Source organism: Sorex araneus, chromosome 3, assembly GCF_027595985.1.
Source record: "Sorex araneus isolate mSorAra2 chromosome 3, mSorAra2.pri, whole genome shotgun sequence".
Taxonomy (NCBI): Eukaryota; Metazoa; Chordata; class Mammalia; order Eulipotyphla; family Soricidae; genus Sorex; species Sorex araneus.
Window position 1 is genome coordinate 226,012,090 of NC_073304.1, and position 24,824 is coordinate 226,036,913.

The 24,824-nt window shown below is 62.1% G+C and overlaps 2 protein-coding genes across 5 annotated transcripts; one reads left to right on the forward strand and one right to left on the reverse strand.

Moving 5' to 3' along the window:
- Positions 1 to 16,948: 16,948 nt before the first annotated feature.
- PRR29 (proline rich 29) lies at positions 16,949 to 21,129 on the forward strand. Of its 4 annotated transcripts, XM_055133672.1 has the most exons (6): positions 16,949 to 18,772; positions 18,963 to 19,038; positions 19,190 to 19,284; positions 19,995 to 20,230; positions 20,349 to 20,419; positions 20,562 to 21,129. In XM_055133672.1, the coding sequence occupies exons 1-6, from the start codon at positions 18,671 to 18,673 to the stop codon at positions 20,642 to 20,644; spliced, it is 663 nt and encodes a 220-aa protein (XP_054989647.1). In that variant the 5' UTR covers positions 16,949 to 18,670; the 3' UTR covers positions 20,645 to 21,129. The 4 variants fall into 4 exon arrangements, with proteins under 4 accessions (XP_054989647.1, XP_054989645.1, XP_054989646.1 ...); XM_055133670.1 differs by having other exon boundaries at positions 19,190 to 19,297; positions 19,995 to 20,419; XM_055133671.1 differs by having other exon boundaries at positions 20,349 to 21,129.
- Positions 21,130 to 21,274: 145 nt separating this feature from the next.
- On the reverse strand, positions 21,275 to 24,704 carry ICAM2 (intercellular adhesion molecule 2). The gene is made up of 4 exons (XM_004617963.2): positions 24,565 to 24,704; positions 23,155 to 23,421; positions 21,923 to 22,243; positions 21,275 to 21,567 (listed from the first exon to the last, which is right to left on the reverse strand). Exons 1-4 carry the CDS (start codon positions 24,623 to 24,625, stop codon positions 21,389 to 21,391), a joined length of 828 nt encoding a protein of 275 aa, XP_004618020.2. The 5' UTR covers positions 24,626 to 24,704; the 3' UTR covers positions 21,275 to 21,388.
- Between the last annotated feature and the right edge of the window lie 120 nt (positions 24,705 to 24,824).

Sequence of the window (24,824 nt, forward strand, 5' to 3'; positions counted from 1 at the left end):
CCAGCGCCGGGCGCCGATCCCGGGGTGCCGATCCTGCCGAGTGCCCGGGGCGGCGGCGGTGTCTGCACGGACACTGCGGGCCAGGAGGACCCCCTCGGGCCTGGGCTCTGGGGCCCTCCACTGCTTCCTCGGCTCCGACTCCAGGAAGGACGTGGCTCTGGCCTGGGGGAACAGAGGGAAGCTCAGGTGGCCCCGCATGTGGAGAGCACACGGGTTCCATCCGGGGGGCCACTGCGCAGGGTGCTGCTGGCCTGGGTCGGGCTGAGACCTGGAGGCCCGCAGTGGCCAGCGAGTGGCACCTGCAGGGACAGAGGCTGGTCGGCCCCTACGGGCCAACCTGGGCTGGGTTTGGGGGCGCAGCGAGGGGGGCTGTTCAGTGCCCTTTCTGGGGGGAAGGGAAGACTAGGGCTGGGGGAGGGAGGAGAGAAGGGCCCTGGGGACTCTGCCAGCTGCCCGGCTGCGGGATGGACCCCCAGGACAGGTAGGGGGAGCTGGGGCCAGAAGGCGTTGGCTGTGTGCCTAGGGCCGCAGGAGAAGCAGCCCTGCTGATGGCAGGGGTCAGCCTCAGGCACCTCGGGCCGTGAGAGCAGCGGAACTGTGTGGACGGTGTGGGCCGGGCCTGTGGCTTGGCCTCCGGCCTCCCCCAGCTGGTGGATGTCTGGTTGCAGACCCCCAGGGGAGACCCCAGTGGGCAGGAGGCCCTGAGCACAAGGCCTGACCCCTCCCCTGTCAGAGAGACCCGAAGTGACACCCTGGGACACGCAGCACGAGGCCCACCCCGCAGGCAGTGGACAAGGAACCGCAGAGGCCCCGCCTGGGGGAACAGGTGGGAGGGTGGGGGAGAGGCCGCGCCATTGGGCAGAGCTGGCCACACCCTCAGCCCAGCTGCTCCCCCCCCACCCCCTGCAGAGTTTCCTGGCATGACACGGCTCATCCCCGCTGACCCAGCCCTCAGCTGCTGGGACACACACAGACACACACAGACACACACGCACACACACACACACACAGACACACACAGACACACACACACACAAGCCCCTCCCCTCCCAGACCCTTTCTCCCGACCCCGTCTTAGTGCCCCTGGCTGCAAGAGACCCCCAGCTCCTCTGGGATGACTGTCCCCTGACTGACAGTCCCCTCCGAGGGGCGCGGGCAGCGCGGGGACCCTGCTGGGCACTGTGCTGGCCAGGGGCACTGCCCATGCTTTTTCTCAGGGGCTCTGCCCCCTAGGCCAGCCCCGACCCCCACCTCGTCCCCCAGGTCCTGACCCGCAGCCTGATTTCTCTCCCCAGCAGCCGTGTCTTCCCTGTTGCCCCGTGCGTCTCTGAGTGCATCAGTTTCTCCACACCTGTGGCCACTTCCTCCGAGGCCCAGCGGCCACGGTCCCCGCCCTGGGAAATGGCCCGAGGGGCTCCTGCTCACCAGCTACTGGGCTCCTCCTAGGGGCTCTGCTGGGGGCCTTGGGTGTCACTGCTGAACCCTGAACCCGGGGCCCTGTCTGTCTCCTCCCACTCACCCCCCACCCACCCCCACCCACCCCACCTTGCTGCTCCCAAAGGGACTCGAATCTCCCTTCAGAATTTGCATGTTCCCCTGAATTCCTTTGGTATCCTCTCTGCCAGCCCCAGTGCCACTGGGTTGGGTTTTTTTTTTCCCACTCGGCATTCTCTGCCAAGCACACGTCTCTCTCCTCCCTTATATATCTCTAAGTAAACTTCTTCCATAAAAATATCTTACTTCTCAAACAAACAAACAAAAAAAAAAAAGAAGACTGGATCTGAAAGGAGGGCGTCTTCTTGCTGCACGGGCGAGGGTGGGTCCGCTTTGCGAGACCGTCTGTCCCTGCTGGGTTTTCTGTGGGAGCCTCCTGGTAGGACGTCGTTGCTGGTCAGCTTCCAGGCCTGGCTGATGTCCCCTCCCTGGGCCCACTGCCCCTGCCCTCCTGACGGCTGTCACTTCCCCACACAGCTCTATCCACAGCCCCAGCCCCGCCCTCTCCCTGTGCACGCCCGTAGCTCACTCACCACCTGCCCCCCCATGCACGCCCCTAGCTCGCCACCTGCCCCTCCCCCCCTGCACACACCCCTGCCCGGTGCACTGCCTCCCCCCGCCCCACCCTGTCGCTTGCCCCATGTAGCTCGGGAAGGTCTCCCTGAGCCCGTCTTGGCCAGGGGGTCCCCATGCTCGCAGATGACCTGAGCCGGTTCCCATCCCAGTTGAAGCCCCTTGTTTATGGGTTCTCCGTCTCCTGGAGCCCCATTTTCTCTCCCCCGACAGCCCCACGGGTCCTTAATCTGCCCTCGGGAGAGGTACAGTCCACCGAGAACCAGCGCCTGCGGGCGTCCTGTCTGGCCCACTGGCCGAGCCAAGCGTCTGTGCCCCCACTGCGCCGGATGCTGAATCAAAGGCGCGAATGAATGAATGAATGAATGAATGGAACACTCAACCCGAGCCAAAATCACAACCCCAGAACAGAGCTGCACGGGACCTCACTTCCGGTCTCCCCACCACCATCCCCAGGGCTAAATGCCCGCTTAAAGGCTGTCAGCTTTCTTTGTCCCCTCGGCCGGTCTACCCCACTCTTCCTCCCTCTGCCTCCGCCCTCACGTCCTGCCTCACCCAACCTCCTTCCAGCTCCCCCACTCTCCTGATCCCACCTGACACGCTCCAAAGGCTGGAGCACGTGCGCTGCATGCGGGACCTCCAGTGCGATCCAGCCCCCACCTGGGCCCTGGGCTGTGCCGGCCCCCGACCATGCCTGGCTCTCGGCCGCGGGCAAGGTGCTTCCGTGGGGGTGCGGGCAGGGGCTCCCACTCCTTGTTGGAGAGCAGCTACGTCGTGCCTCTCTTCTCGCTTTCCTCAGCGTCGTCCATGCTCCAGCCTCTCTCGGGACGTGGACACGCTCCCCTTGGCTTCCCCTCCTTCCCCATCCTGCCCCCCACCGCTCTGGGAGCCCCACCCCCAAGTCTTGGAGTTCTTCCCAAGAGCTTCATTCCTGAGCCTCCCCCTCCCCCCACATCCCAGCAGCCTCTCTCACGCTGGGCGCTGAACCCACTCTCCTCACTGGCGCCCAGAGAGGCCCTCCCAGCCTCAGCCCTCCCTCCGCTCCTCTTCACAAGCTTCTTGGAAAGTGTCTACACCAGCTGTCTCTTTCCTCACCTTTTGTTCTCTCTCCAGCCCCTTCCAACCTGGCTTCCGGTCCACACCCCCCCCTCTCCCTGCACACACACCCCGTCAGCAAGGATTCCTGTTGAATCACCAGCACCCTCCAGACTGCCAACATGCCTCTCCCCTCCCTTCCCTCCACCTCTCAGGCACGCTCAGCCCAGTTGACCACAGCCCCGCCTGGACGCCCCTATTCTCTCATCAGGGGACACCTCTGTCTCCCCGCTCCCCACCAATGCTCCTACTCCCTTTCCTCTGTGTGACCCCAATCCTGCATTTTCAGGTTTTGCAGAGCCTAGTATAGTATTGATTACTCAAGTTAATAATCAGCTAGAGAGGGGGCAGGAGCAATAGCACAGTGGGTAGGGTGTTTGCCTTGGATGCAGCAGACCCGGGTTCGAAACCCAGCATCCCATATGGTCCCCTGAGCACCGCCAGGAGTAATTCCTGAGTGCAGAGCCAGGAGTAACCCCTGTGCATCGCTGGGTGTGACCCAAAAAGAAAAAAAAAATCAGCTAGAGAGAGAGAGAGCAGGTAAGAGGCATGCCTTGCATACAACTGACCCCAGTTCCACCCCACAGGGTCCCCTTAAGTACCGTCAGGAGTGAGCCCTGAGCACAGGGTCAGGAGTAATTTCAGGGCATGGGTGTGGCCCCAAAGCAAAGAAAAAAGTAGTGATTTATCCAGCCCTTCCAAGAGTTTTTCTTTTTTCTTTTTTTTTTTTTTTTTTTTTTGCTTTTTGGGTCACAATTGGCGATGCACAGGGGTTACTCCTGGCTCTGCACTCAGGAATTACTCCTGGTGGTGCTCAGGGGACCATATGGGATGCTGGGAATCGAACCCGGGTTGACCTCGAGCAAGGCAAACTCCCTACCCGCTGTGCTATTGCTCCAGCCCCGAGTTTTTCTTTTTTAAAATTTATTTATTGAATCTTCGTGAGAGCAGTTACAAAGCTTTTGGGTTTAAGTCTCAGTCATACAATGATGAAACACCCGTCCCTTCACCAGTGCACATTTCCCACCACCAACAACCCCAGTATACCCCCCCACCCCCACCCTCCCCCCAGCTGTGTGGCAGATGATGTCCACATTACTCTCTCTCTACTTTGATTACTTCAATATTTCAACACTGGCCCCACCACTGTTACTTGAGATTTTTTCCCGACACTTAGATCTGCTGAAAAGGCCACATTAGACACTTTGTTTTCTATTGCCGATTATGAATAGCATATGACATCACTATTTTGGATGAGATTTTGGAATTCTCAAATTTTAATAATTAAATCTGGAGAGGTTTCTTCCAAAAGCCGCTGGGTTCCGAGACTTGTTTCTCAGTCTCTGGGATCACGGCCGTTCAGCAACTCGATCAGGGGCCAGAGAGGCCATCCGTGGGCAGCAACTCAGGGTCTCATTCGGGCGAGGGAGGAAAGGCCGGCCCCACCCCCCTCCCGTGAGGCCCCTCATGCCTCCCCACTGTGGGCCCAGACCTGTCTGTCCGTTGGCCTCTGGAAGATGGCGGCCCCCCAGCCACCAGGGGGAAAAGGCGGTGCCGAGATTTTGTTAATGCTATCTTCAAGATGTACTTTTGCTCATCTCCTAGCTCCTACCTCAACTACTTGTAATAAATAGTCTAATTGCCCGCTACTTGCTTTTACTCATCCATACCAGTTTATACAGCAGCCTTGAAAAACCACGACGTTGGGGCTGGATAGATAGTACCGCAGGGAGGGCATTTGCCTTGCAGACAGCCCACTTGGTTGGTTCCCGCATCCCATAGGGTCCCCCAAGCACCGGCAGGAGTAATTCCCGAGTGCAGAGCCAGGAGTAGCCCCTCAGCTTGGCTGTGTGTGTCTCCAAAACAAAGAAAAAGCCCCAAGTAAACAAAATATAAACCACAACTTTATCCTAACTTCCCAATTTCTTCAGTAGGGGCCGGAGCCATAGTGCAGTAGGTAGGGAGTTTGCCTTGCACACGGCTGACTTGGGTTCAATCCAGCCCAGTTGGATGGTTCCTGGAATCCCATAGGGTCCCCCAAGCACCGGCAGGAGTAATTCCTGAGCACAGAGCTAGGAGTAACCCTTGAACATCGCTGGGTGTGACCCAAAAAATAAAAAAAGAAAGAAGAATTATTCAATAACATCTAGCTGCATTTAGAATAAGTGTGTGTGAAAAAAAAAATAAGTGTGTGTGTGTGTGTGTGTGTGTGTGTGTGTGTGTTCATCATCATGTGGAGGAAATTTCCCTCTATTCCTAATTTGCTGAAAATATTTGTCACTGTTAGGTACTGGATTTTTCTAAAAATATATATATACATATATATGTATATATACATATATATATGTATACATATATGTTTATATATATACATATATATGTAAAAAGTTCCAGTCTCTGCTCTGCATTTAGGAGACTGTGGATTCAATCCATGATTTCAGAGAAGGAAAACGAAAAACAAATAGAATCAATTCTAGTGATGACCAGTGAGACAGAACAGGCAGGACACTTGTTTTGAGTGCCACCCACCCGTTTGATCCCTGGCACTGCATGGTGCCCTGAGCACTGACAGAGCCCCCCTCAAGCACCACTGAGTGGGGCCATGCCCTTGAGCCCCCAAAGCATTAAACCAGTCTCTCGCCTGAACTGTGGCTCGACAGCAAAGCATTTGTTTCACGCACATGACAGCTGGTTTCAGTCTCTGGCACTGTCACTGTCACTGTAACTGTCATCCCATTGTTCATCGGTTTGCTCGAGTGGGCACCAGTAACGTCTCCATTGTGAGACTTGTTATTGGTTTTGGCATATTGAATACGCCACGGGTAGCTTGCCAGGCTCTGCTGTGCAGGCGGGATACTCTCGGTAGCTTGCTGGGCTCTCCAAGAGGGACGGAGGAATCGAACCCGGGTCGGCCGTGTACAAGGCAAACACCCTACCCATTGTGCTATCACTCTGGCACTATGCACACCCAAAATAACATGAAAAAAGAAAAAAAAAAGCTCTGCCTGCCTTAGCTCAGTGGTAAAGTGCTTGCCTTGCCTATGTGAGACCCTAGTTTCAATCCCCAATGTGTGCGCACGTGCACACACGAAAAGAAAGAAAGAAAAAAGAAGAGTATCTTCTTGCCTTTCCGAATAGGATCATTTTTTTTTCTTCAGCCTGTACAATGGACTATTGACACAATACAATCAACTGACTTTCTCATGTTGAACCTGTCTCACATCGAGGATAAATACCATCTCATAATGTACTTAATTCTTTTAAAACACTTCTGGGAGCGGGGGCTGGTAAGATAGCTCAGTGAGCAGAGCATTTGCCTCGCACACAGCCGACACGGGTTTGATCCCCGGCATCCCGTATGGTCCCCTGAACCCATCAGGAGTAAGCCCTGAGCTCCCCTGGGTGTGGTTCAGAAAATAAAATCATAATAATGAGTAGGTCAGACACTGGGGGGGGGGGGGCTGGAGGGACAGCTCAAGGGGCTGAGTGTGTGCTGTGCACGCCGGATGCTTGGGAGCAATCTCTGGCACCATGAGGGCCCCAGAGCACCTCCGGGAGTGATTCCCGAGCACTCCTGGGCATACTGGGCATGGCCTGCGAAACAAACGGAATCAAACCAAAAATAAAAAAGCAAAGAAAAAAAGGAATACCCACTGTTTAGTTGAACTTTCTAACATTTAAATATTTTATTGAAGTCCACCTGGATTTAAAAGATCAAAAAAAAATAAATCCATTGCACAGTTGGTATGATGTCCAGGAGAAGGGGGGGTGGGGTGGCGGCAGCCCCCAGAGAGTGGGCCTCGGAAGAAGCTAGTGTCTCCTTGGATGAATGGGCTCAAGGGGTGTCCAGCTCGGGAGGAAAGGCTGCCCAGTGGTCAGGCTATATCTGGATTTGGGTTTTCCGATCTGGCAGCCCCGAGGGAGACAATGCAGCTCGGGGCCGCGACTTCCTCACCTCCGCTCCCAGCTGGCCCTGCTGGCCACCCGCCCTTCCTCCCCCCACCCCCACCCTGGCTCCTGCACTCCCCACCCCGAAGGCTGACCACCTCCAGGCCCCCGGGACGACCTGACTTCACCCACTGTGCGCCCAAACTTCCGTTCAGGACGGAGGTTGCGCTGGAGCGTGTCCCTTACGGAGCGGGCCTGGCCCTGGCGCCGGGCAGCGAGTTTTAGTCCTGGCTCAGCCGCCCGTTTTGCACTCTCTAAAATTATCCTATTTGTTTCCCTCTTCGCCGCCTGCCCCCACCCTCTGGAATGAAGCTCTGTGAGGACAGGGCTGTGGCCGGCACAGGGCAGAGGCTGGGAAACGTTTGTCGAGTGAATGAGGGTGCAGCCCGCTGCGGGTTGCTGCTCTGCCTTCCCGGCCCGTCTCCCCGGCCCCAACCTCTCTAGTCCCAGCAGCTCCGGGCCACTGTCTCTCTGGAGGGGCGTTTCTGGAGGGGGGGGAGGGAGGGAGGGTCCCGCCTGGCACCTTGGCCCCTGCTATGGAGCCTCATGAGTTGCTGCCTGTGCAGCCTGTAGCCTGCACTTTGGTGCCCTGGCCAGAGGCCCACGGGGAGTGCTCCCAGGGGACCTCACCGTCCTCCCCAGGACGGGCCACCCATCTAGCCTGGGGAAAGGGGGCAGAAGGCTCGTCTGTGCTGGCAGGTCTGGCCTCCCGCTTCGTATCTGTGGAGAAATTGGGTCTCCCGGGCCCAAGTCCCCAAACAGACCCTGAGCCCCGTAGACTGACCCCAGCAGAACTTCCTGTGCCCTGGCCCAGTCTCTTGCCCTCTCCCTGGAGTGTCCTGCTCCATGCCCATGTCCATGACTCACTCATTCAGTGTGTGTGTGTGTGTGTGTGTGTGTGTGTGTGTGTCTGTCTGTCTGTCTGTGTCTGTGTCTGTGTCTGTGTCTGTGTCTGTGTGTCTGTCTGTCTATTGTGGTACCAGGCACCGAGTCCAAGACCTCAATCATCCAAGACATGTGCCCTGCGCCATCTCCCCAGCCCAGTGGATGCCTCTGCAGAGACCCCAGTGGGAAGCCGCCTCTTTCCTTCCCTGACCGGAAGTGCCTCCTCATCCACCCGTCCTCCTCTTCAGGACGGGGATTGCCTTCTCCTTGTTTCACGGCTGGGCAGGCCTGTGTCCATCTGCCCACCCCGAGCTAGCTAGCCCGCCCTCTGGGACTGACTGGTGAGGACCAGAAGCTTTTCTCGCTAAGAAAAGGAGCAAGCAGGATGCTCCTCTCAGCTTCTTTCTCAGCCTTGGCCTGGAAATCCCTGTCAGTGCAATAAGGTAAGAAAAGGAAATCGGGGCAGAGATAGAACAAAGGTTAAGACACTTGCTGGGGCTGGAGCAATAGCACAGCGGCCTTGCACGGGCTGACCCAGGTTCAAATCCCAGCAACCCGTATGGTCCCCTGAGCACCGCCAGGGGTGATTCCTGAGTGCAGAGCCAGGAGTAACCCCTGTGCATCACCGGGTGTGACCCAAAAAGCAAAAAAAAAAAAAAAGACACTTGCTTAACATGAGACTGCAGCCGTGACATGGGTTTGAACCCCAACACCGCAGCAGTGCTCCCTGTGCACAGGTGTGGTGCTCCTCCCGCCCCCCAAAAAAGGAAAGGAAATAAAAGGCGTACTGATTGTTGGGGGGGGGGGGAAAGAAATAAAATGGCTTGTGCTGGCTGATGAATGATTAAAATCCAAATGAGGGGCTGGAGTAATAGCACAGCGGGTCGGGCATTTGCCTTGCATGCGGCCAACCCGGGTTCAATTCCCAGCATCCCATATGGTCCCCTGAGCACCGCCAGGAGTAATTCCTGAGTGCAGAGCCAGAAGTAAACCCTGTGCATCACTGGGTGTGACCCAAAACACTAAAATAAATAAATAAATAAATAAATAAATAAATAAATAAATAAAAATAAAATCTAAATGAATTGCAAAAATAAAAGCCAACAAGCAACCCTCTTGAAATCAGTTATGATTCGGGCCAAGTTCCCGGCTATCCGGGCAATAGAAATCCAGATGCAGGATTTCACATCTGCCTCCACTTCAGTCCCCTTGTTCACCTCTTTGCCTTTCACGAAGGCTGCTGAATCTTGATTTTGCTTCTTGTTCACTGGGCCTCAGCTCTGGGTGCGTGATCCTGAATGTCTCATGCTACTGTCCCCGCCAGTTTGAGCATAGACACCCTCAAGGTTCACCTTCCTCTCCCAGGGTACCCCTGTTCTCCAGGAGTACAGGGCATTCGGAATTCGGAACCCCTCCAAACTCCAGCAAGTGGCACGGCCATGCCCCGCCTGCTTGGGACGAAAAATTCTCCCCAAAGCCTGAGACCAAAAGGAGCTGCCCCTCAGCGGGGTCCCCACTCACTCTGGGGCACAGCTCTGAGGACGCAGGAAGGGTGGGGGGCTTGCAGGTCTTGCTCGGGACCCCCGTTGCCTCGCACCCCTCTTGCCCTTCATCTCTGCAGCGCTGCTGGTCACCCACCAGGGCCTGGCCGCTGTGTCTCTCCAGCCTTTGGGAATACACTTGACCCAGAGCTGTCTGTGGCCGGTGGAGACCCCCTCCTCAAACCTTACCCACAGTGTGGGATCCAGAGCCTTCTGGGAGATGGAAACACATCCAGTGTTTTTCTGTCCTGGCCAGAAACAGCACCAGGCATCCGAGTGACCTAATCCCCAATTCCTCTCTCGGGGCTCCAAGAATTCGGATTGGAGTCTCGCATCCCCTTCATGGGAATCTCAAGTCACGGCTTTTTCTCAGCGAGTGTGAGCGGGAATGGGTGTAGGGGGGGGAGCTGGGGTGACTGTCATCTCCCTGCTGGCAGTGAGGGCCTCGGCCTTGGCAGACTGGTCACCTAGAGGAAGTCACCCCGGGTGCCCTCCCTCCCTGTCTGATGCTTTCAAGAGGCCCTGGAGGGCGGCCTGGAGCGGAAGCCCTGTAACCCCAGGAACAATTGGTCAAGACGCTCCTGGGTGAGACGCGGGGTGAGGCCGCTGGTTGCGTCTTCCATGTTGGGCTTCTCTGGGGCCAAACGCGCTCCCGGGTTTCGCAGGCACCCGACTCCACCAGCCTTGCCATGGTCTCCCCGGCAGAAGTCAGCATGGTCGTGCTGCCACATGCATTTTGCACCTACTTTATGCCAAGCTCCGTTTCCCGTTCGGGAGTCACTGGCAGCCTCTCCCCCTCCAACAATCGGCTCCCGGCTCTGTCAGTCCTCACAGCTCTCGAAGAACATCAGGACCTTCCCCCCACCCTCCTCCTCCTCCTCCCAGACCAGGCGTCTCCTTCCAGCTGACCAGGGTTTGAGGAAACCAAAGCGGGGCCACGACCCTTCCGGCTCCGGCCTGGGGACTTGACAGTGAGGCTCTCGGCTGGAGGGAGGCGGGGAGGGGATGTTTTCTTCACCCACCCCTCATCTCAGCACGCTGAGTGTGTGGACGCACAGGTGGAGGTTTCTGGAGCACCCCGGGGAGAACTCCCCGTTTCGGGTGCCAGCCATAGAGGCATGATCTGAGGGTAACTCCCGGCTGCCAAGTGTACCTGAGGCCCTCCAGGGATTGGGGGGGGGGGGTGTAGCTGCCTCCCCCGTCACAGCATAGGGCTGTGGGGTGGGGGTCCCATTTGGCTGTCCCCAAGCTAGTTGGACCTTCACCTGTCTGTCTCCTTCAAAGGATAGGGGCTCCTTGGGCTTCAGTGCCCTGAACGGCAGGGTCTGCAGGGGGCGACAGGCAGAGCCTGGCTGGGCCTTCTGGGGCCTTATGCGGGGAGTTATGGGTGGGGGGAGGAAAACTCCAGGGCAATGGTTTGGTCAAGCGCCTTCCAGGAGGGACCAGATCGATAGTCCAGAGCTAGGGCGTTTGCCTCGCACGAGGCCAACCAGAGCTCAATGCTAGCGTCCCATAGGACCCCCGAGCACTGTCAAGCATGATTCCTGAATGCAGGGAGTAAGCCCTGAGCATCGCCGGGTGTGCCCCCTCCCCACCCTAAAAAGATCCGTCCTGGAGCTGTGGCTTTTATTTGTACCAGTGAGCCCCGAAAGACCTCCCCACACAGGCTCGCTCGCTCCTATGAGTCATTTTCCAGCTGCTCCTACAGGCGCGGAGGCTGATTAGCTCCAGCAGGCCTGGGACGCGCTGGTCTCCACCGGCACTTTCCAAGGGGCCCCACGCAAGGCGCTCTGGGCTCCGAGGGTGCCTTCCCCCAACTTGATGCACACCCCCTTTACACACAGGCCCAGGCCTGCACCCAGGACTGGACCCATCCCCAGGCCTGCCGCCTCCATGCCCAGCCCGGGTAGTGGCAGCCTCTGCCCCTTGCACACGCCACTGCCAGACGCGGGCCGTCACCTGCCTGGGTGCCCCGGGTCCCCAGGCACTCCCCCACCAACCCTGCCTACCCCAGTTCGGTGGTCTCCCCATTCTAGCCCCTGCCATGCCCCGGGGGCTGCTGTCACAGGCCCCTGCCTGTGTCCTGGTGGCCCCCCCCCGGGCTCCCCTGGCGCCCCGGGAAGGGCAGCAGAGGGTTGCCCATGCTTGTACAGGCTGGGCCCTGCAGCCCCTCACTGCAGCACCCCCAGAGGCTGCCCCGGCTGTCTTCTCACAGCTGATCCCAGATCACCCCCTGCCCCAAATCAAACGCATCTGAAGCTCCCAGACTCAGAAGTCGGGGGAGCCAGAGGCACCCCCTGGGCTCTGACCAGTCCTCGTGGGGATGCGCCAACGGTAGAACAGGCGGAAGGCGCCCCCCACGCCCAGCTCCGCAGGGTCCCCAAGCTGCACTGTCTGCTCCTGTAGCCCCCGCCACCACCTCCTAACACCCCCTCCCCAGAGCTGACACCAGCCACTGCCCAGTAACCAAGTGACACTTGGGCCCAGCTGGCCGCTTGCCAAGTGCCCCGCTGGCTCCGGCAGCCCCTCGAAGCCACCCAGGACCCCACTGTTATCTCCATTTGCAGGTGGAGAGGCGAAGAATTCCCCAGCAGTGGCCCACGCGGAAGGTTGTCAGAGGGGGCGGAAAGGCCCTGCTCGGGGACCTCTGACCTCCCCTGGGGTCCCCGCTACTGGGTTCCTGCACATCCCCTTTAGGAGTACGGCAGCCTGTGCTTCGGGGGCGCCCCGCCACCCCGCCGCCCCGCTGCCCCTCCCGCTGCCTCCACCCCCCAACAAGAGCTGTTGACTGAAATCCTCCAGGAATAAAAATAGCCACTGCTGAGGGGGCAAAACGGGGGTCAGAGGCCGTGCAAGAGCAGGGCTGCGTCGGTGAAGGTGGAGGGGACCCTGCCAGGCAGAGTTGGGGTGCCCTGTGGGAGAGGAGCTGTGAGCCCCAGGAAGGGTAGTCCCTCTCTCTGTGCAGCCCCCGCCCCCCACCTTGCCTGGCTTCTCGCTCCTGGCACCTCTTACTCCCCACCTGCTTTCCCTGGGGTCACTTGCCTGTAAGGCACTTCCCCACAGGCTCCTGGAGGTCCACAGGGCCCCACCTTCTGTCCTCCCAGGACCCCTCCTCAGAGGACCCCTCTGCCATGCCCACGCTTCTTCTCCAGGCTGGTGGTCAGAGTGGCCCCATAAAGGCCCCTGTTGGGGGTCTGTCCCCAGCAGACAGGCAGGGCCTCCCCCTGACCTGGCCCGGGGTTGGGGCGCATGCGTGGGCTGTCGGCCTGGGCATCTCGCCTACGGCTGGAAAGGTGACCCCGAGCCCTGCGCCCCCCGTGCAGATCCAGCAAGGGCTAGCGGGACTGGGCTGGGCTGGGCTGGGCTGGGGTCACCTTGGGAGGAACAGAATGACCTCCCCCCAACCTCACTGCAATGGTGAACTCTTGAGAGATGCGGGCGTGGGGGTGGGGGTCAAACCCTGAGAGATACACGGAATGGGGGGGGGGTGCTGAGGCGTCTCAGGGGTGCCGTGGCCTCCAATGCCGTCTGCAAGGAAGGTTCCAGTACTGGGGGTATGTCCAGCCCCCACCTCACCCACGCAAGGTGACATGGCTCCAAATATCAGAACAGTGACCAAAGCGGTCCCCCCACGGCCAGCACCCAGGAGACAGGGATGACCCAGAGGGCTTGCGCCACTCCGGGGTGAAGCCACCCTCCTTGTCCCCAGGCCTGCTGGCCGCGAGCAGCCTGGCACGAGGGTGGCCCCCAGCAGCAGCAGTGACCCCCAAGACCCCTCCAGCTGCTCTGCCAGCCTCCTCCCCTCTCTCTCGGGCTGCTTGGGGCCCAGAGCTTCCTCCGGCGACTCCCCTCAGCCTGGCTCCGTGGGTCAAGTGGCCCCCAGGCCCCTTCCGGTACAAAGTTTCCGGGCTCGGAGCTGGTTGGTTTGGGGGGGGCGGGAGGGCTGTGTGGGTGCCAGGATGGGAGGGTGACTGGTCGAGGCTGTACCCAGAGGGCCATGACACCCCATAACCTCCACCCTACTGGGTCCCCATCACCTCCGCCCTGCTGGGCCCATGACCCCGGGGACCAGGCTCTGGCAGGGACACGGCCGTTCTCGGGGAGCCCCAAGGAGCAACCGCCGCACCCGCAGGCCCCGATCCTTCATCAGGTGCCCCCACTCACGCCCCTTCTGTTCCCCCTCGGGCTCTGCGCACCCTGCCAAGGTCCGGGCCCAGCTGAGGTGGGCGAGGGGAGCTCCTGCCCAGCGCCCCCGCTTTCCCCAGCCCCCTTGGTGCTGTGGCCCAGCTCTCCTCCCCCAGGGTCCCAGACCTGCAGCCCCTCAAGCCGTGGGGCCACTCCTGGGCCCCTCCAGAAAAGGGGCCAACTGCTCCGGGCACGGGAGGGGCAGGATCGTGCATGGCCTGGCATGTCCTGTGCTGGCATCCTGCGCATGCCAGTCTGCAGCGGAGACGCTGTCACCCCTGCCGCCCGCCCTCCCCCAGCCCTGCGGCGCACACAAACAGGCCCCACCACCACCATTGGGACCCCCGTCCACTCCCAAGAAGTATCCCAGAGCCTGCTTCGGGGGCCACCCGGGACCAGCTGGAGCTGGACTCGAACCGCTGGATGAGACCTGGTAGCACCAGGGCAGTCAGGCAGCGGGCAGCGGGCAGAGGACGGGGGTCGGCGGCGGAGGGTAGAGAGCAGCGGGCAGAGTCAGCCTGAAGGAAGGGACAAGGCACAGGGAGCTGGGCGCGGGCAGGAGGACGGCAGTGCCCGTCCCTTGGAGCCAGGCTGGGCTTGGGGCCAGGCCGCCTGGCCCTGGGTGGCCGCCCTGGGGGGGCCCGGCCCGGGTGGGGTGCGGGGGGCGCAGTACTCACGGCTGGCAGGGAGCGCGGTGGCAGCAGACGAGCCCGGAGCGCTGGGCCCACCTCGGACTGGGCTGGGACTCTGGGGGACTTGGCTGGGGGGCCGGGCCGGCGGGGACAGCTGCTGCCGCTGATGTCACAGGGTCATGAGTGAAACCTGAGGACTGGGTCAGTCTTCAGGTGGGAGTCTCAGCTCGTCCCGGCCGCATGCTGGCACTCAGGCCTGTGCCCGGGACGCAGTGGCGCCTCCTGGCCCACGGACGGAGACACGCACCCACTCACACACGCACATGGCACTCCCACACCCACACACACACACACACACACACACACACACACGCACACGGGCATTCCCACACCAACACACACATATGGGTACTCATACATACACTCACACACACACGCACACATACACACACACCTCCACACACATGCACAGGGACACTCCCAAACCTGCACAGACACACACAAAACCACACTCACACGCACATACATATGCACACGGCACTCCCACACACGCACACACACGCACACGGGCACTTCCACACCTGCACACATGGATACTCACACATACACCTGCACTACACACGCACATACACACACACCTTCACACACATGCACATGGTCACTTCCATACCTGCACACACACACATCACACTCACACACATGCACATGGGCACTCCCACACCTGCACACACACACATCACACTCACACACATGCACATGGGAACTCCCACACCTGCACACACATGGATACTCACACATACACCCGCACACACCCGCACACACACACCTGCACACACATGCACATGGTCACTCTCATACCCGCACACACACATCATACTCACACACGCACAGGCACTCCCACACCTGCACACACACATGGTTGCTCACACATATACATGTGCATGCACACACACGTGGGTACCCACACACATACATGTGCACACACATGCATATACACACACAACTGCACACACATGCACAGGGGCACTCCCATACCTGCACACACACACATAACCACCTGCACATGCACACACATGCACAGGTACTCCCACACCCGCACACACATGGGTACTCACACACATACACATGCACACACACGCACATGGGCACTCCCATACCCTCACATACACACAGATACACACACACACACACACACAGAGCTCAGCTGGTGCAGACAGTCATCTAATGTTTTCACTCTGTATCACGCACCCCCCTCCCCACTGGGCAGACTTGGGGAAGGGATGTGGGGGGAGGGAATAGGCCCAGAGATCCCTAAGGTTGCTGTGACCCCCTTTACAGGAAAAGAAAATCACTCAGCACCCCTGGAAATCTACCCTTTGGGAGTGAACAGACAGAAATGCCCGCCAATCGTGCCTGATGCCACCCCACTGTGCCCAGGAAAGGGGTGGGCATTTGGGGGCCCCCCTCCCTGCTGCTCCCACAAGGAACCACATGGGAACAGCTGATCTCCCCACCCTGCACTCTATGGCTGTACTGCCCTCTAGTGGGGACATTGGGTCACGTCCTATCTCAGGACACCCCAGGCTGAAACGGAGAATCCAGAGTCCGGATGCCAGGAGATAGGGAGGTAGGATAGTACAGGGATCGATCCCCGGCATCCCATATGGTCCCCGACAACTGCCAAGAGTCACTTGTGAGCATCGAGCCAGGATTAACCCCTGAGCACCGCCAGGTGTGGCTAAACAAGTGAACCCAGTCGGGCCCCCGAAGTCCCTGCAGTCTCCTGCCCTCCTAGTCCCCATCTCTTGTGGTTCCCGGCTGCCTCCTGCCATCCTCCTTCCCTGATTCCAGGACCGTGGCTCTGAGAGGGACTCCAGGAGGCCCCTGGATCTGGGGCGTGTCTGACTACAGCCACAGCGTTGCCTGGGGTTCGAGAAGCTCCCCCAGGGCGCCACCTCCTGCCCCCGGCTTGTGTGCCTAAGCTTCAGCCCATTAGGGGGTTCCTGCTCTGCTTTGTTTGGGGCCACACCAGTGGTGCTCGGGGCTGACTTATGGCTCTGCACTCAGGTATCACCCCTGGTGGGCCTTAGGGGGACCATGTAGGATGCCAGGAATCGAAACCAGGTCCGCTGCGTGCAAGGCAAACGCCCTCCCCACTGTGCTATCACTCTGGCCCCGTCTTCCCTGTGGCTTTATTGCTCACTGCAGCCTGGGGTGGGCCTGCATCCGCCCGCCTCTTCTTCACGAGGGTCAGCTTGTCTGAGAGTCAGCGAAGGATGTTCTGTCTCTTCCCTGTCGCCGCCCCTCTGCAGCCATGCTCCAGGAGCACTGAGAGGCTCCGGCTCCTTCCAGCATGTTCGGAGCCGTCCCTGACCCCCAGCGCCACCTCTGCCCTGTCCTCCCAGAGACCAGCTCTCTGGACTGTGCACGCCGTTGGTGGGGGGACCACCTCTGCTTCAGCAGACCCTGTCCCCAAGCCTCCAGCGTCACTTCAGTAGTGTCTCCCAGAGAACGTTTCCAGCAGATGTGAAGGAAACCAAAGGCCGATGCCCCCGCCCAAGTCCCCAAAGCAAAGACAAGGAGGTGGGAGCCATGTGGTTTATTAAGGAGGTCGGGAAGCCTGGGAGGGAGAAGAGGCACTAACCCCAGCTGGTGATGGCTGAGCAGGGCAGCTGGTCACAGGGACAATTGGAGGGGGGGTCTCTGAGACTGCAGGGAGGACCCCTCGGCAGACCCACTGAGGCAGAGGCCTGAAGCCATCAACTCTTAGCCTTCAGGCCAGGTGGCTGCTCCTGACACCCCGGCCTGGCTCACGTGTGGCTCGAGAATGCTCCAGTGTAGACAGCAGGCAGTGTAGACAGCAGGCGGTGTAGACAGCAGGCTGTGTAGGAGCAGGGGGGACTCTGACAGCATCCCTGAGTCCCTGCCTCCCCTCTCTCCCCCCCATACCTACAGACAGGCAGAAGACTGTTTCTCACTGTTGGGCATGAGTGGCCGTCACCCAGGGTCCCCGATGCCCATAGGGCCAGGGGCCCTGGCGGTTGTGCCAGCAGACACTCACTCTTCCTAACTCTCGCTGCAGTGACCTTGTGAGGGACAGGCGGATGAAAGGTCCTTCCCCAAAGGGGGCAATGTCCACGCAGTCCACTCCTGCTCCGGCCCCCCGGCTGCCCCCTGGTGCTCTGGGCAAAGTTTAGATTACGGGGCTCAGCAGGGGAGCGGGCAGCCCCTTCTCCTTTCCCGCAGGCCCCCCACGGTGCAGCTCTGCCCCCTGTGCCTCACCCCAGCCCGGGCTGCCCTCTCCCCAACCCCCCCACCCCGGAATGTTTGCCCCGGGCCAGTCTTCCCTGGGCCTCACCCCCAGGGCGCCTGGCTGGCAGTTTTGCCCTTTTCCTAGGTGATTTTTCCCATTCTGGCAATGCAGGAACTAGAGGCCGGGATTCAGCTGCTTGTCTGCGGGGTTCTAGGGTGCCCGCAAACACAGGCTGGGGAGCACCGGGAGTGGACAAACGGACAGAAGCACCTCCAGGTTCCTCCCACGGGGCCGGGGAGCCAGGGGCCACGGGATTGGCTAAGGGCCCTTCCCTGGAGAAGGGTCCGTGCCGGGAAGGGCGGAAGTCTGCCACTGAGGTGCTAATCTCAGCTTCCTGTTGGAGTTTCCTCTCTGCTGCCCAGGGCCTATCTTAGGATGGACACAGCTGCCGAAATGGATCTGGCACCTCACCTGTTCCAAGTGAGGCAGCGCCTGCTCACTTCCTGCTCCTGCCGCTGCCCCGGGCATGCCCACACGTCACCTCTGCCCAGCGGGGCTCACCCCAGCCAGGAACCAGGTGCGAGCTGACGGGTCGGCCACAAGCTTTCTGGCCTTCTCTGGGAACCTGGTGAGCATGTCCTGTCTCCTTGGCCTGCCCCCAGCCACCCTTCAGTGACCAGAGCCCCTGAGAGTCAGTGCCAGGGGGCAAACCTGACCCCCTCGCACACCCACCCTTCTACAGGCCTTGCTAATCCAAGTCACTCGGGCTCTGGGTTCCCCAAACCAGGATCCAAGCTGGGGCCAGTCTGTCCAGGCACCCAGTAAAAACGGTGCCCTCCAGGGTCTGTCCTGGGGGTGTGCAAGGACATCGGGGGCCTCACAGGCCGAGTCTGGGGACCCCTGGCCCAGCGGAGCTGGACTTGGGGAGAGAGAGGGACCTGGGCGCGGCGGCGGCTTCTTCCCTGGGCACCCCAGGCCCTGCCGGGTGGAGAGAGCAAGGCAGAGGGCGCAGGGCAGAGGGCGGGCGGGCGGGACGGCCCCAGTTGGTGGGGCGGGCCCTGCGCATGCGTTGGCGTCCCGGGTTGCCAAGGCAACCCCGGGACACAGGCGAGACGATGGCCTCCTGGGCTGCAGGTGCTGCAGCTCAGCAGCAGGCAGCCCCGACGGTGAGGGCTGCCCCCACGAGCAGACCCTGCCTTTTCGGGGTCCGCGGGGAGGGGGCCTTGGAGGGAACACGGGGCGGGGTGGGGGGGCGAGGGCGCAACCTGATCGGGAAGGGGAGCTGCGGGTGGGGGAGGGTTGGTCCCCCCCCAGTCCTTGTCGGCCTGGGCTGACACCGTCTCCTCCGCCCTCCAGCCCTGGGTGACCATCGTCCAGCCGCAGTCCTGGCCCACCGTGCCGCCGGACCCCCAGCCGGGCCGCGTGAAGGAAGGTGAAACTCGGAGCTCACCCGTTCCCTCCCCGCTGGACACTGCACCCCATTTCCCTCACCCCTGGGGCTGAAGGAGGGGGAACGCCGTGGGAGGGGGTGGCCTAGGGCGGGCGTGGGGGGGGCTGATGAAGCGCCCCCGCCCCGGCCCCAGACCTACTGGAGCTGATGATGCTGCAGAACGCGCAAATGCAGCAGCTTCTGTTCAGCCGCCTCGTGGCCGCCGCGCTGCAGCCCTGCGGCCCGCAGGTGAGCTGCCAAGGTGGGGGCAGCAGGCGGCGGGAGGGGGCGGGGCCCAGCTGCGTGGGGGTGGGCGGCTCCTTTCAGCGCAAGGTGAGCACACCTACGGGGTTGCGGGGCTTCCTGTAAGCCCCCTGATGGGCAGACGGGAGGCGTCCAGTCCAGGGAAGTTTCCGCTGCCCCAGGAGGTCTGGGGGGGGGTGCCCAAGTGGGACCCCTGCATTAGGGCCTCACATGAGCTTTGTGGAGCAAGTGAATGAATGGTGGGGGAATCCTGTCTGCTAAGACGCACAGCGGGTGCCCGCCCCTGGAGCAGGGGACCAAGAACCAGCCTGGGGGAGCACGTGGGATTTTGAGGCTTAGAGGAGACAGCCACGATGCACTGTCACAGCTGGGGGCAGCTGCTGTGCCCTCGCTGCTCCCCATGCCCTGGGGTCCGTGGAGGGCCCGGGGGGGGGGGGCGGGGAGGCCCGGGATACTCAGTGGGACTCTGGGTGCCACCGCCATACCACACCAGAATCCGTCAGCCCCGCGCGTGCCGTTAGACCGATCTCCTTGAGCCAGTTTCACCCTTGTGCAAAGGAAAGACTAACCGGGCTCCCAAAGGTAGGAAAGAAGCTGTAGGTGCTCCCGCAGGCGGGAAGTGCTCAGTAAGGAGCAGTCCTCTGTGTATCTGGGCTGGGGGTCAGTCAGAGACCCTGAGCCCAAGTCACCCCCAGGTCTACCTGGAGCCGCAGCCGCAGTCCAAGGGCTTCCTGGAGGAGGAGGCGGTTGCTTCGGAACCGGAGGAGGAGCCTTGGGTTTTCCACCACCACTACTTGCCCTGCTCCCTGTCCCCAGTGGGCCTGCTGCCCTCCTGGCCCGCCCCCTTCCCCTCCCCTCCCCCTCTCCGGCCCCCCTTGCAGGACACAATCAGGATTCAGGACCGTCCTCCTGCCCTGGGGAAAAGGAGGGTGTAAGTGAGCCCGGGGCAGCTGTTGCCCTTCTGAGCGAGGGGTGGGGTCGGGGCAGAGACACCCTGAGCGGACCCCGAATGCCCCCTCTGACGGGTCTCTGCTCTCTCCCCGCCCCAGGACAGCTGTGCCCCCGCCCCCACCCCCCAGTGCTACAGGCACTGTGGGTGCAGACGTGCCCCCCGCTTCAGGTAGGGGCTGCACGGGCGGGCCACGGGGTCCAGGGGCCAGGAGGGGGGTGGGCGCTCCTGGCCTGTTCCTCTGCCCCCTCCTTTCCCCCCCGGGGCCCAGTGAGGCAGGAGGGGGACCCCTGAGAGCGCTCTGTCCCCACAGATTATTATGATGCCGAGAGCAGGGCGCTGGGTGTCCACCACGGGCCAGAGGCAGCTCCGGCCACCCCACAGCGCCGGGCCTGAGGACACCGCCCTTCCCCAAGCCTGCTGACCTCTCGCTCACGGACTCCCTCCACCCCCCACTCAACACCCCTGCCCCCTGGGACCCTGACCTGGCCTGATCTCAGGTCTGGAGCAAGAGCCCCTCAGAGCCCACGTAGGAAGAAGGAAGCCAGCACAGCCCGCCTCTGCGCCCCCTCTCTCCCTCACCCCACTTCCTGCCTGGGCGAGGGGCCCCCCTTTTCCTCCCGTCCCTGTCTCTGGGACGGTCGCAGCACCCCCGCTTGACCTAGTATCGGCTCTCCAGGGGCCCAGAGTGAAGGCCGGGCCTGGGCGGTCCCCGCGCTCCCACCCTCATCCCCCCCGGCTGGCCATGCTGGCGGAAAGGAACGGCGGTGCCAGCGCCTGCTCAGAATGGGAGGGACTGAGGTCCCAGAGGACCGGGAGGGGACAGAGTGTTTCTGCCGGCCAGTGGGGTGTGTCTGGCCAGCACCCCACCTCCCCAGGATAAATTAGTCACTCCGCTGGAGGGGTGGGTGCCAGGGCCGGGCTTGGGGAGGCCCCGGAAGGGGAAGGAGAGGGCGGAGGGCTCTTCTGGGGAGAAAGCTCGGGCTTGGCGGGGCCCCTCCTTTGTCACTGACTGTGAGCCACGGAGCCACGGAGCCAAACGGGGCTTGTATTCGGAGGAGAGTCATCACGTCCCCAGAGTCCTCTGCTGCTGGTGACAGCCCCTCAGCCAGGGCCCGGTCCCGGTGCCGCTCACAGGGGCTATGCCCGGGAGGGCCACCGCAGGCTCCGCCACGCTGCCTGCACGCCGTAGGCGCCCGTCCGCTGCTGGCGCCAGTGCTGGCCGAAGACGAAGCAGAGCAGCACGGCCGCCACAAAGAGGAAGAGCAGCACGGACACGGCGGCGATGAGGATGACCAGCTGGCTGTCCTGGACGGGCTCTGGAAGGGGCCGCGGGGGAAGGGACTCAGGGCCCAGGCCTCTGGGACCCCCCCCCCCCCCACCGGCTGTCAGCCCCGCAAGGCCAGGCGGAGGGAGCGTGTGGTCCCAGACTCTGCCGGGCAGGGCCTGCGGTGGCCCTCAGGGCCACAGAGTGACCCCGGGGGTCAGCCAGACAAACTCCCTTGTAGTGGAGGGGGTGACTGACGGGGTCCCGGGTGCCCCGATGACTCCAGGCTAAGCAACTCTCTAGGGTTCAAGCTGAGCACGGGGCTATGTGTGGCAGAGTGGGACCCCCCCTCCACCCCAAAGGGTTGCAAACAAGGGCCCTCCTCACCCCCCAGGGCTCCCTCTCACCGTAGACCTTGAGCACCTGGGGCTCGGAGAGCCCCTGGACAACACCGCCCCCTACAGGCCGCAGGTCGAGCTCGGCCAGGCAGGAGAAGTTGTGGTGCGCGTCCTCACTGCGGGCCGTGGCGCGGTGCGTGGCCGTGGCCTCCTGCGGGCCCGGGGCTCCTTGGCGGAAGGTCTGGCTGTGCAGGGGCTGGTGCCCGTGCAGCAGGGTGAGCGTGAGGCTCTCGAGGGGGGCCACCGCCGGCACCCGACACTCCAGGGCAAAGGGGCTGCCCGCCACCACCCACGACGGCTTCAGCTTCAGCTGCACTAGTTTCGGGGGGTCTGCGGGGGAGAGAGGAGGGCTGTCCAGTCAGGACGGGGTGCGGAGTCAGCCGGTCCTCCCCGGCCTGGGCCAGCAGGGTCAGCGGAATGCTGCCGGGCCCCAGGCTGGACTGCGGGAGGAGATGGGCAGGGGGGCATGGGGGAGGGGACCCCACAGGGACAGTCCCCGGAATGACGGGAGACGTGGTCACGGCACTGATCATCGGAGCACAGAGCTGGGGAGCTCAGACTTGGGCTGGCGTCTCCTGGGAAGCCGCCTGACGGGGTGGCTGGGGGTACCCTGAGCTCCATTTTCTTTCTTTCCTTTTTTTCCTTTTCTTTGTGGGTCACACCCAGCGATGCTCAGGGGTTACTCCTGGCAGTGTTTGGAGGACCATATGGGATGCCGGGGATTGAACCGGGGTCGGCGGTGTGCAAGGCAAACCCCTCCCCGCTGTGCTATGGCTCTGGCCCAGAGCTCCATTGTCAACTAGAGTCTCCGGCTCCCATCCCCTCTCCATCCCATGGGGCAATGTGGGACTTGGAACATCTTCATGTTTATTGGATGGGCTCATCGCTGCCTCGGGGAGCCCTCCTGGGGATGGACTCGTGGCTCTGGGCAGGTGGGTGTGTGTAGGGGAGGGGTCACACCCGGGCCACCGGAGTCTTCTCCCCACCAGGCCAAATGGCCCCCTGCTCCTTGCCATGGAATGTGGGGTGCTATGGCAACTGCTGGGCTGGGTCGGCTACCTCCACACACCACCCCCCCAAAACCCGGGTGGCCAGTTTCAGGCACAGGCAGATTCTGAGCCCACAAGCTCCCACGCCTCGACCCCCCTCCCCGGCCCCAGGAGGGAGCCCCCGAGGGTGCAGGACAGTGAGCTCAGCTTTGTGGACCTGGGGGCTGGGGGGACCCTCGCGATGCCACTCACGGAACACGGTGACACTGAGCCCCGTGGAGCGCCGTTGCCCGGAGCAGGTGAAGCGGCAGTAGACCACGGTGTCGTGGGACGCGTTGGCCACCTGGTACTGCATCCACTGGGCGCCCCGCGCCTGCAGCGTCTGACTCAGGGTGGTGTCCAGGCCGCCGTCCTCGGGCTGCGGGCAGCTGGTGCTGCAGTTCATCACCCAGGACTCCGTGGGCCCCACCGCCACCTGCACGGGCCAGACGGACACCCCGAACTCCTCATCCCCCGACCCTGGAGGACAGAGACATTCACTCAGCACGCGGGCAGCCCGAACCCTCCGCCCTGCTCCCCGCTCACGCGCCCAGCCCTCGCCGTCCTCATTCCGGAGGACAGTGGCTTCTGGCCACTCTCGGAGCCTCGAGGCCAGGTCCAGCTCTCGCCTCCCCCGCCCCCCCCACGGGCGCTCCACGCTGGGGGTGGGGCAGGACCTAGAGGGGGTTCACCAGACAAGGGCCGAGTGAAGACAGAGCTGCCCTTGCAGGGGCGGGGACAGGGCCAGAGGCACAGCACCGTGGGAGGGCACTTGCCTGGCACCCAGCCAACCACGTTCTATCCCTGACCCCTCTCTGGGCCCCCACGTCCTGCCAGGAGAGACCCCTGAGCACAGAGCCAGGAGTAAGTCCTGACCGCAGCAGGGAGTGGCTCAATCCTTCCAAAATAAAGCTAATAATAATAATAATAATAGTAATAATAATAATAAAGGAATGTGTACGGCCCAGGCTCCAGGAACCGGGGCACCCTGGGCCAAGGTGTGGGGGAGGTGGGGTGAGCCCTCGGGCAGGAGGAGGGGGGCCCCAGGGCTGGGCTGGCGCAGCAGGGGGCACCTGGACCCCTGCCCTCGCTGGTCAGTGACTCAGACCCTGGGGACACTCCCTGGGTATTTCCCTTTGTCTCAGGACAATGCCCCTTGAGGAGGGTCCCCAGTGCTCACCTCCCACCAGGAAGCTTTCGCTCCCACCCAACCGCCAACCCCGCCGCCGCCGCCGCCTTCAGCCGGCGCCCGGGGCAGGGCAGCCCAGACCGTGCGGACCCGCGGTGGGCAGGGAGACGGCGTGGGAGCCTCACGTCTGCCAGGGTCTCGCTGCCCGGCTGCCCCCTGCCACAGGCCACCCGGAGGGGTCGGGTCGGGTCTCCCCTCCCACTTTGCCCTCTGCCTCTCCGTCCTGTTCCCCCACCCTACGAAAGCCTCCCCAGCCCAGCCACACGTGCAGCCAGGAAGTTGGGGACCCCCCCACGTGCTGACCTGGCCAGCACAGCCTTCTGGGCCCACACAGAGCCAAGCTGGAGCAGACCCTGGGGGGCACGGGACCCCTCCCTCCCAGGAGCAGGGCGCAGCCCCCACCTCCACATCTGGGGACGCAGGCGCGGGCTCACCTGAGCGGCAGGAGAGGATGAGAAGGGCGGCCAGCAGGCCCCAGCCCCGGGAAAGGCGCATCGCGGCGGGCCTGGTGGGCTGCGGGTGGGCAGGGAGGAGCGGAGGGCTCCGAGGCGGCCGCAGGTCCGAGTGGCGAGTGGCCACGGAGCCGCGGCCGGAGCCCACCCACCGTCCGTGGCTGGTGACTGCATTTCCGCTCATTATCTGCCTGTTCTTCGGAAGCCCCGGGAAGGGCCGGCTCCCGAGGCCCGCGGGAGCT

Bases quoted from the DNA above. Each gene is read 5' to 3' on its own strand.
- PRR29 (XM_055133669.1), top strand. From the start codon at position 18,671: ATGCGTTGGCGTCCCGGGTTGCCAAGGCAACCCCGGGACACAGGCGAG. The intron at 19,039-19,189 runs GTGAAACTCGGA...CCCCGGCCCCAG, and splicing joins GCCGGGCCGCGTGAAGGAAG to ACCTACTGGAGCTGATGATG. The intron at 19,298-19,994 runs GTGGGGGCAGCA...AGTCACCCCCAG, and splicing joins CCCGCAGGTGAGCTGCCAAG to GTCTACCTGGAGCCGCAGCC.
- ICAM2 (XM_004617963.2), bottom strand. From the start codon at position 24,625: ATGCGCCTTTCCCGGGGCTGGGGCCTGCTGGCCGCCCTTCTCATCCTC. The intron at 22,244-23,154 runs GTGAGTGGCATC...TCTCCCCCGCAG, and splicing joins GCTCAGTGTCACCGTGTTCC to ACCCCCCGAAACTAGTGCAG. The intron at 21,568-21,922 runs GTGAGAGGGAGC...GGCCCCTTCCAG, and splicing joins CCAGGTGCTCAAGGTCTACG to AGCCCGTCCAGGACAGCCAG.